General features: G+C 35.8%; 1 protein-coding gene across 2 annotated transcripts in view; it reads left to right on the forward strand.

Annotated features, from left to right (window-relative positions):
- Positions 1 to 10,747, forward strand: part of UBXN2A (UBX domain protein 2A) — a 67,388-nt gene extending 56,641 nt beyond the window's left edge. The window contains exons 5-7 of one of the 2 annotated variants that reach the window (XM_049903107.1): positions 354 to 491; positions 8,185 to 8,343; positions 10,123 to 10,747. In XM_049903107.1, the coding sequence (XP_049759064.1) occupies positions 354 to 491; positions 8,185 to 8,343; positions 10,123 to 10,315 (490 nt within the window). In that variant the 3' untranslated portion in view covers positions 10,316 to 10,747. The remainder of the gene's footprint in view (positions 1 to 353; positions 492 to 8,184; positions 8,344 to 10,122) is intronic. The other variant, XM_049903108.1, reaches the window with a different exon arrangement.
- Positions 10,748 to 10,970: the final 223 nt, after the last annotated feature.

Here is a 10,970-nt window from a genome sequence, read left to right on the forward strand (position 1 = left end):
ACTTTTCAGTCCCGTTTGGGCACCTGTAAAAATGATCAAATTGTTTAAACGTAGCAGTATATAGTCATCAAATATTTCATGACTTTGGTACTGCTGGAAAACTCATGCTGTGCATGAATTTATGGTCTGAAAAATTACTTGTTCTGGGTTTCTGGTATTGTTCATATTATTTAATTATATTTAATCATATTATTACCATCAAATAAATTTAATTCTGTCAGTATAGGGACTATTATATGCCTCTTGTTTCTATATATCAGTTCTTCATTTCGCATACAGAATATGCTTTTCAGAGAAAGAGAAAACATACTGGGATCTTTATTTTCATCATTTTGTTCATTTTTCCTTCCAAGGGAATTACCTTCAGAATTACAAGGGATTTTCGATAAAGAGGAGGTGGATGTTAAAGTTGAAGATAAGAAAAATGAAGTATGTATGTCAACGAAACCTGTATTCCAGCCCTTCTCAGGACAGGGTCACAGATTGGGAAGGTGAGTAGGTGCAGGGGCTGTTTTCCACCAGCAGAGTCTTGAGTTACATTCAACCCATTATTATTTTACCCATGTAGACCTTGTGTGTAGAGCCTAGCATTTCTCCATTGGAAATGAGATTCTTTATGTTAACTTTTATGAATACTTCTAAGTCATATTTACCTTAGTGTAAATTATTATATGCTGGCATTACACTATAAAATCATGGAAGCTTTTTGGTTTTATCACATGGTAACAGTCTGGCTTATTGAGGACATAGGCAGAATTGGATGAATATATCTTTTTTTTTTTTTTTTTTTGCCCTTATGCCCACCACTTAAGCTTTACCAATAATTTTATTGAATACATATGCTAGTTTTTTAGTATTAGGGTTCTGTTTTATAGATGGAGCTCTGGTGGCACAGTGGTTAAGAGCTTGGCTGCTAACCAAAAGGTTGGCAGTTCAAACCCACTAGCCACTCCTTGGAAACCCTGTGGAGCAGTTCTCTGTCCTATAGGGTCACTATGAGTTGAAATCGACTTAGCGGCACACAGCAACAACAATTTTGTAGGTACTTACCAATGCCTCTAACACTGTTCTATGATCAGTATCTGAATTTTGAGGTACTAAAAATAAAAAGGTGCTTGATAAGGTTAGTATCAACATCAAATTCTGTTAATTATCTTTACATTTTGCAGTTACACCATGTCTAATTTTGCCACATGACAAAATATCCAAAGATGTTAGATATGGGTTTACTTTTATTTTTATGAATTCTCACTCATATTTTAATTATCAAGAATGGCAAAGTGCATACATATTCATCATACATACAAAAATATCTGGATATGACTTTCAAAATGATAAAGAAGTACGTTCTTTTCTTTTCCTTTATAAGCCAAGGAATAATCTTTGTAGTGAATTTGTGATTTCTTTTAGAAATTTTCACCTGGGGAAAGTTGATAAGTCACCATTGACTTATCAACCCTATAAAAGTATCTATTCTGTAAAGCAGTATTCGAATAATACTAATAATAATACAATTATGTAGCACTTTCCAAGCTTATAAATAATTTGAATATGCATTTCATTTGATTTTTACAACCATCATCTGGGTGTACATAACTAATAATAATATCTTTATGTTGTTAGAGGAAACAACTCAGAAAGATTCAGTGATTTGGCCAAATCATATAGCTAGTAAAAAGCAGAGGAGAACCTAAAAACATACTCTTAGAACAATATTTTTTCCTTTATATCACCCGTTCGATTATAGTTGACAGTAAAAATAACTGCCATATACTTGGACATATTCCATTTATGTGATTATTGTACCAGATGCCGTGTGGGTATCTGTGTGTGTCCGTGTGTGTGAGAGAGAGAACAACAACACTGAAGCTCTAGTAGCTCCATCTTTAAAGAACTAAATTAAGGTCATATATAAATAGACCTGATTTGATGAGATTCATTTAACTCCTTGTCCATTTTATTTCAAGAAAACATTTATGGAGCACTGAATATGTGCCTAAGCTATGTATCTTTGAAATGCTCTTAATCTGTTTGTTTTAAACATCAAGAACAGGAAATTAAATCTACAAGTGTCCATTATTATTTTTCTAACAACAGAATAATACTTTTAAAGTTACACCAAAGAACATTTTCCCTCCACATCCTCATTGCAGTAAGTTATGGTTATATTTTATATATTCCTAATAATTCATGGTAGATACAAGGTTAAAATAATTTTAATGTTTTAATTATATATTCTGGTTTAGAAAAAATGATATGAATCATATTCCTCATATACTTCTATAATCTTATTTTAATACTGGGGAAGATTTGAAGAAACTTGATAAAAAAAACACCTTTGTCAATACTTTGTACAGTTTAAGCCTTAAAAAACATTGTAAATAAATACTATAGTTGTATGTATTTGCCTTGGTTGTCATTTTGAACTTTTTTTTTTTTTTTTTGCATCTGTACGTGTTCTCTCTTGGGCTAGTTTACTGAGAAAATAATTGATGATTTGCATTTTTAAGGAAATGAGAAAAAGAGTAGAAATAACCTGATTGGAATCTTGATGTAGAAATACATAGTTCCAACCTTACAATCAAGTTTAAGTGATAGGACTGGTAATACAATTTAAAGAGAACAAACCTTTAAATGTATATGTGTGCCTCACCACTCAACACCACCCAACACAATTATTTAGTCAAAGCCAATTATTTAGCCTATCCCTTGTACCACTTTTTACTGGAATTTTTTTGCTTTTTGTTACTGAAATAGCTTTCATCCAATATACTAATATAACATAAACTTTAATAATACACTTTAGTAATATGTGACAATTGGATTGGCATTTTAGAGCTCTTTACTGAATTTGGGTTTTTTGTTTTGTTTTTTATTTCGCTTTAAGTGAAAGTTTACAGTCCAGTTTCTCGTACAAAAACTTAACACACGTTGTTATGTGACCCTAGTTGTTCTCCCTACAATGTGACCGCACTCTCCTTCTCTCCACCCTGTATTTCCCTTGGCCATTCAGCCAGCTCCTGTCCGCCTCTGCCTTCTCATCTCGCCTCCGGACAGGAGCTGCTCACTTAGACTCATACGTCTACTTGAGCTAAGAAACACACTCCTCACCAGTATCATTTTATGTCTTATAGTCCAGTCTAATCTTTGTCTGAGGAGTTGGCTTCAGGAATGGTTTTCAGTTTTGGACTAACAGAGAGTCTAGGGGTCATGTCCTCTGAGGTCCCTCTAGTCTCAGTCAGTCCGGTCTTTCTACTAGAATTTGAATTCTGCACTCCGCTTTTTTTGTGCTTCATCAGGGACTGTCTGTTGTGTTCCCTGATAGGGGAATCATTGGTAGTAGCCGGGCACTATCTAGTTCTTCTGGTCTCAAGCTAATGGAGTCTTTTGTTTACATGGCCCTGTTCTGTCTGTTGGGCTCATATTTTCCTTGTGTCTTTGGTGTTCTTCATTCTCTTTTGTTCCAGGTAGGTTGGGACCAGTTGATGCATCGTAGATGGCTGCTTGCTAGCTTTTAAGACCCCAGGCGCCACTCACTAAAGTGGGATGCAGAACGTTTTCTTAATAAACTTTGTTATGCCATTTGACCTAGATGTCCCTTGAAACCATGGTTCCCAGACTGAATTGGGGTTTTGTAAGTTTAAAATTTGCTTACTTTTTAGGCTCCTGTAAAATATCTGTATAAAATTTCTTCTATTTTTCTAAAGTATGACAGGGAAAAAAAAATTTTTTTTTTTTATTATAGGGAAACAATATCTTACTCTCAGGGTGATGTAGCAAAGCACTGCAACTGTCAAGATTACAAAAATAAAGAAAAACTAGCTCAGAGAAGCCCAGAGATTATGCACTAAAGCCCATGTACTTTGTTCTTTGAGCAGCCATTTTGGCCTTCATTAAGAATTGCTTTAATTTTTCACTCAGTTTAGGTACTTGTTTTTTCACCCCACTGCAGATTAGAACCAGCAGATCAGAAATAGAAGGGAGGCTGTTTATGTGTGAGTCTAAATTGCCTAAATTACTTTTAAGGGTATCATCTTATTGACAGTATAACTAATACTCATGTAAGCAACTAAATTATGTTTTATAATTCTTTAAGAAAGATTCTCATCTTTGGTATGTAAAGAGACCATCTGGAAAACTTACTGACGGAAAAATTTATAATGCAGTGGTGGATGTATAAAGTGACTCAGTAAACATTTTAAGTGCCACTATTTGTGAGGCACGGTGTTAGGTACTTCCTGTTTGTCCATCTGACAGACTGCTGTGCTTTTAAGTCACAGCAGTTGTTGTTAGTTGCCCTAGCAGCAACCCCAGGTATGCAGAGTAGAGCTGCTCTGTATGTTTTCAAGGCTTGTGACCTTTCAGAGCAGATTTCCAGGCCTGTCTTCCAAGGTTCTTCTAGAGGGGCTCGAAGCCCAACCTTTGAGGCAGTCTAGCACTTAACCATTTGTGCTACCCAAGGACTACCTTTCTGAAAAGCCTTACCCCATTGCTGACAATATATTTTTGGTATTTTAATTCACTCACTTATTTAGTATTTATTAATTGCCTATTTACATGTGCCAAACACTATGTTAGGCATTGGATATAGTAATTAACAAACTAGACTTGATCCCTGCCATCATGAAGTTGTAGCCTAACGAGAAAAATTAAACCAGTACCGAATCAGAATAAAGTTAACAAATTGTGGTTTATGCTAAGTAGACAAATAACTTGAATATTTATCTCCACGCTTCACTGTAGGGTTTTTCAGAGTAAGCACAGGTCTCTGCATTTGTGTATCCTCAGCTCATAGCGCAGTGTGGGGCACAGTATAGATATTAATATGGTTGATGAAACGGAAGCTAGTTAGGAATAAATCCAGAACTAGGATCCAGGTTTCTAACTCTGTCCTTGAAAACCTTGCTAAGAAATTTTTATGAGTAATTTTTCTGTGAGTAATGGAACCCACTGAAGACTTTTTAACTTTGTATTTAAAAAATTTTCAAACATACAGGGAAGTAGAGATAATACAATAAAACCCAGATAGATACCTGTCACCTGAATTCAGCAATTGCCCACATTTGTGCCACGGTTTTTCATTTGTTTGTTTGGCTGAAGTGTAAATTGCAGATATTATGACATTTCATCCCTAAATACTTTGTATGTATCTCTAAAAAGTAAGGATACTTTTCCATGTTACCATTATACTATTTATCATACTAATACTAGGGAATTGTTGGGTTTTTTTTTTTTAACAGAACCAACAATTCCCTAGTATTAGTACTCAGTACAGTTAAATTTTCCCGAAATATCTTTTACAATTGCAGTGCTATTGTCATGTCTCTTAAATCTCTTTTAATCTAGAATAGTCCTCCATTGCTCCCTTTGGAGCCCTGGTGGTGCAGTGGTTGAAGTGCTCAGCTACTAACCGAAACGTTGGCTGTTCAAACCCACGAGCTGCTCCAAGAGAGAAAGATGTGGCAGTCTGCTTCTGCAAAGATTACAGCCTTGGAACAGGGCTGCTTTGTCAAATAGGGCCACTATGAGCTGGGGTGGCAGTGGATTTGGTTTTTGGTTTTGCCCCCTCTACCCCATGACATGGACTTTTTGTTGTTTTTAAACTTGTTAGGTCAAATGCCTTCCACATTTGTTATGTAGCTTTTTTCTCTGTTTCTGGTATATCAGTAAACTAGAAATTAAATAAAAAGACATGTTTATATTTAACATTTTTGACAAGAATAAATCATAGAAGAAAATGTGTACTTCATGTTGTATCATATCAAAACCAAAAAAAAAAAAACCCAGACCTGTTGCCATCGCGTTGATTCCGACTCATACGTCAACAGGCACATAATAACTCTTGCCCCAGATGAATAATGCAAAGAATCACTGGTTTAGCACAGTAATGGCCAGATCTCTTTGTTATAAAGTTATGTTTTTCCCTTTGCAGCCAGCAAGTGAGGTGATACTTTGGCACCATATGAACATTCAGTTCACCTCAGCCTGTTACTTAATTGCTTTAAATGTGATGATCCTTGCCTGAATCAATTATTTCATTCTTGTTGTTGTGTGCCCTCTAGTCGATTCCAGCTCATAGTGACCTTATAGGACAGAGTAGAACTGCCCCAAAGGGTTTCTTAGGCTTTTTTTTTAATGTACACAGGACCAGATTACCACGTCTTTTGTCCTACTGAGTTGCTGGTGGGTTCAAACCACAGATCTTTCAGTCAGCGGCAAGTGCTTAGCCACTGCATTACCAGGGCTCTGGTTATTTCACTAGATTACCAAACAGTGATCTTCTATTTCTGACATTCCTTTAACATCTATTGAAGATTTTTTATTAACAGATATCGTGAAAATATGGAATGACATAGTATTATATTAATTATGTGTAATAGACATGGGAGAGGAAAGTTGGGATACTGTCAGCAGTGAAACAGGAAGGCTGAGTAGATTAGAGAAGTATGGAGAACTGGGCAATTCTTTATTAGACCATGGCATATTGTAATGGTTATACAGCTATTTTTGGAAAGCAGTGTTAATGAAAACACAGAGTTTGAAAGTTGTTTCATTTTTAAAATTTTACTTAACAAGTATTTATCAAGGGCACCTTTGCATGTTAGGCATAAAAGTGATAAGACAGTGCTTCCTTGCCTTTGTTTTGCTGCCATTGTAATAGCAGTAAGAGTCAAATAAATTGGAGTAATTTATAATTGCCATCATGAAAGTAAGGAGTAACTGATGTTTAAGGTTAGACTAGCAAAGAGTACATCAGTAGAAAAATGGCAACAGGGTAAGGAACCCTTCAGCTCATTCTTGAAGGTACTCTTTGACCAAGCAGATGTTGTTGTTGTTGAATTATCTATGTGCAGTCAGTGTTGAGAAACAAGAACTCCAGGGTCTTTCTGGAAGCTGTGTTTTAGGATATATAGCATGTCCTTAACGACTGTTTTTACAACTGACTGACCCTGAAGCCTGCATGTGCTCTGACTCTTATCTCCTGAGAAACCAACATGAAAGGAATTTACAGTGACCTATAAGCAGTTGGTTTGGTTTTTGTCTTTAGGATTCTTGGAGCCCTGCTGGGGCAGTTAATAGCTCTGACTGCTGACCAACAGGTTGGCAGTTCCATCTACCAGCCGCTCCTTGGAAACTGTATGGGGGCAGTTCTCTGTCCTATAGGGTCACTATGAGTCAAAAGCAACTGGACAGCAGTGGGTTTTGTTTTAGGATCCTTGGCTACACAGTGGTTAAATGCTTGGCAACTAACCAAAAGGTCAGCAGTTTGAACCCACTGGCAGCTCTGCTGGATAAAGATGTGGCAGTCTGCTTCCATAAAGATTTACAGCCTTAAAAACCCTGTGGGGCAGTTCTACTGTGTCCTGTAGGGTCACATCGACTCAAGAGCTATGGGTTTGGTTGTTTTGGGTTTTCAGGAGACTGTTCTGCCTGGACCCTGCATGTATAACCTATTTTCACCATCTCCTCTTTGGAGAGCCTTTCTGATACCATTGGGCTAACACTGCCCAATTCAACTCGTATCTACTCACAGTAAATATATTCTGTTACAGTAATTTTTGGCGTTTCTCTACACGTTTAGGTTTTTAACGTGCCCGGCAGAGTTTTCTAGGCTATAATCTTCATGGAAGCAGATTGCCAGGTCTTTCTCCCACAGAACCAGTGGATGGGTATGAACCGTCAGCCTTCTGGTTGACAGCTAAGCACTTAATGTAGCGCCACCAGGGCCCCTGGTGATAAGGAAACTGGCATCCATAAGCCTCAAGTCAGGGCTGACACTGACGCTTTTTTATTAGGTTGTAAATATTTAGTAAGACAAATGGCTATAAAGTGCTTAACCTTCATTTACTTGGTGTCCAGTAACATCGGAAAGACTTTAGCTGTCTGTACTGTTATGATAGATGAAGGATAAAATTCCTTTTTTGCTTTTTAACAGCTCCCTTTTCATCTATATTTTGTATTTACAAAATTTGTATTTACATTTCTCAGTTTTACTTTGAATGAGTTTTTTTTTTTTTTCAGATTCCAGCACACAAGTTTATAATTTACAAAAGTCTCCCTAAAGCTGTTGCTATTGTTGTTAGTTGCTGAGTGTACTTAATGTAGAATTTTTATAGTAATTGTTCAGTGATAAAGTTCTGCTCAGTGGAAAACCATGTGCCTGTGTTTTTTGGGTTTTCTTAGTGCCACACCAAAAATTGTTTCTAAAGCAAAGAGTATTGAAGTTGAGAATAAAAACCATCTGTCTTCTGTTCCGTTAAACAACCTGGAGCCCATCACTAACATACAGATCTGGTTAGCCAACGGGAAAAGGATTGTCCAGAAATTTAACGTTTCTCAAAGGTGAGTTTTCCGTTTCAATATTTATCTGATTTTTTCCAAGTTTAAATTTCTTCTCTTTAGTTCAATCAACAGTTATTTTTAAGAACTAACCAAAGATTTTAATAAACAATTTTCTAAATGTAATATATCAAGACAATGGAAATTTTTGGATAATAATGAAATATTTTGGTCTGTTTCATGGATAATCATTTTACTAATCAATTGATTAGTTTTTCTGTTTTAATTAATGTAATTTTTATATGATTTGAGTATTTTTTAAATCATGCTTTAGCATTATGTGTATCTTTTGTTAATTGTAGAAAAAGAATGAAAATTCAGAGAAGTATTAAAAGAAACGGAAGTCAATTTAAATTCCACCACCTAGAAATAGGAGTCCTCATGGTGCAATGGTTAAGCCTTTGACTGCTAACCAAAAGTTCGGCAGTTTTTATCCACCAGCTGCTCCTTGGAAACCCTATGGGCAGTTCTGCTGTGTCTTATAGAGTTGCTATGACTTAGAATCAACTCTGCCACAATGGATTTTAGTGAATTGGTTGAATGGGAGAATTCTGTGTCTTTAGTGATATGCCACATTTCATTATTCCTGAGTTGTACTTTTTTTCCACATTTTAGCGTCTCTCAAATGAGGATGTGTCCTATAATCCGTTGGCCATATGGTAGGCATGACATAATTGTCTTTGCCTTAGTATCTGTCTCAAAACTTGGAGAACAGTTGTCAGGTGTGTGTAAGAACATCCCAGAGATAGTAGTGGAGCAGTTTTTAAAGAAATGCTGTATCAGTAACACAAACACAGCTGATGGTACAGAGGATGGGTATTATGTGGCAAACTGTGTATATTGGTGACTGAACCAAAAATGATTCAGAAGATTGGAGTATGACTAATGTTAAAGGTTTAGGAATACCTTAACCATTTTGTTCTACTTAAGTTTTTCATTGTGTGAAAGCATGTGAGTGATATGATAAATATTTAGGCCTAAATTAAGTAAAAGTATCCTTCCAATGAACATATAATTTAAAAAGTAAATATTAAGAAAATATTTTGCCATAGTTTGATTGACCTTTTTCTCAGTGATACGTAAAATAATAATGGGTCTTTGATCAGTGACATCTTGGTTTTGATAAACTGCGAGTGCATGCCTTTCTTTTTCTCTAAATATATGAACATATCTATATGTACTTGGAGCCCTGGTGGCACAGTGGTTAAGAGGCTGGCTGCTAACCAAAAGGCTGGCAGTTCAAATTTACCAGCCACTGCTTGGAAACCATATGAGGCAGTTCTACTCTGTCCTGTAGGGTTGCTACGAGTCAGGATCAACTTGATCCCAACAGGTTTGGTTTGGTTTTGGCATATGTATTTAGGTGAGCATAACCTTGACGTATCCTCAAGATTGTGATGATCATATTACATTATAGTGACTAACACTATGTTCATTATAATACTGCACCTGCACTGAGATTAAAGGTACAGAAAAAACATCAGAAATTACTATATTTAAGTATTTTCATAATTGTATTCAAAGCACAATGTGACCTGGCACTTAAGAGCTGCAGTCTATTTTTGTGCAGGATCATTAGTTGGACTATTTCTGATGATAACCTGTCACACCTACAAAGCTTAACAGTAATCCCATCAAATATCTAAGAATCAACCTTTTAAAGTAGCCCACACAATCAGTTCTGTATTAACGTAGCCAGATACCTACACAAGCTGTTATTACCTTAAACTAGTTAATTCATATTTTCATGAAATTATGTTAATAATTTGTACTGTTTTACAGGGTAAGCCACGTCAAAGACTTCATCGAAAAATACCAAGGATCTCAGAGAAGTCCACCCTTTTCTCTGGCAACAGCTCTTCCTTTCCTCAGATTGCTAGATGAGACACTCACTCTAGAAGAAGCCGATTTACAGAATGCTGTAATCATTCAGAGACTCCAAAGAACAGCTGAGCCTTTTAGAGGACTTTCCTAGCATTGGTTTTTGATAGACTAAGTGGGAAATTTGCAGAGAAATGATGGTTTTAAGTTGACATGGAAACCAAAATGGGGGAAAGGAATAGTCATGTTCACTGGACTTTTGGTTCAAGTACTATTTAACTCTGAGAAGATTTTTTAATAAGTGCAAGTTAGTGAAGTAAAAATATGACCAGAAACTATATTCAGTGTACTTTTTCCAAAAGGCTGCTCAGACAGAATATACTTATTTTCAAATACCAGTTAATCAGTATAAAGTATATTATAATAGCTAATATGTTCACAGCACCATTCATTCAAACCAGTGTTCATTACCTTCCCAGATGGCAGAGACTTACTGAAATGTTATCTGTCTCAGATTAAAAAGATGGCAATAAATTAAAAAATCATGCATTGCAGGTTAATTATTGTATAACTGATATACAATTAAAAGGCTGGAAGGTACTGTTTTCAACACAGCTATGCCTTTTTTTTTTTTTTTTTTTATGCCTTAGCCTCAAAGTGTTCTCAACTTTCATTCTCTAGTGGCAGGATATACTCAAATATTAATTGGGCAACAGTACCTAAGATACATTTTCATTTAAAGTTCTTTTCTCTCCAGGAATACCAGTCCACCTTCTTTCTATTTTATTTCTTTTGAAAACTAGAGCTTT

Source organism: Elephas maximus, chromosome 12, assembly GCF_024166365.1.
Source record: "Elephas maximus indicus isolate mEleMax1 chromosome 12, mEleMax1 primary haplotype, whole genome shotgun sequence".
NCBI lineage: Eukaryota > Metazoa > Chordata > Mammalia > Proboscidea > Elephantidae > Elephas > Elephas maximus.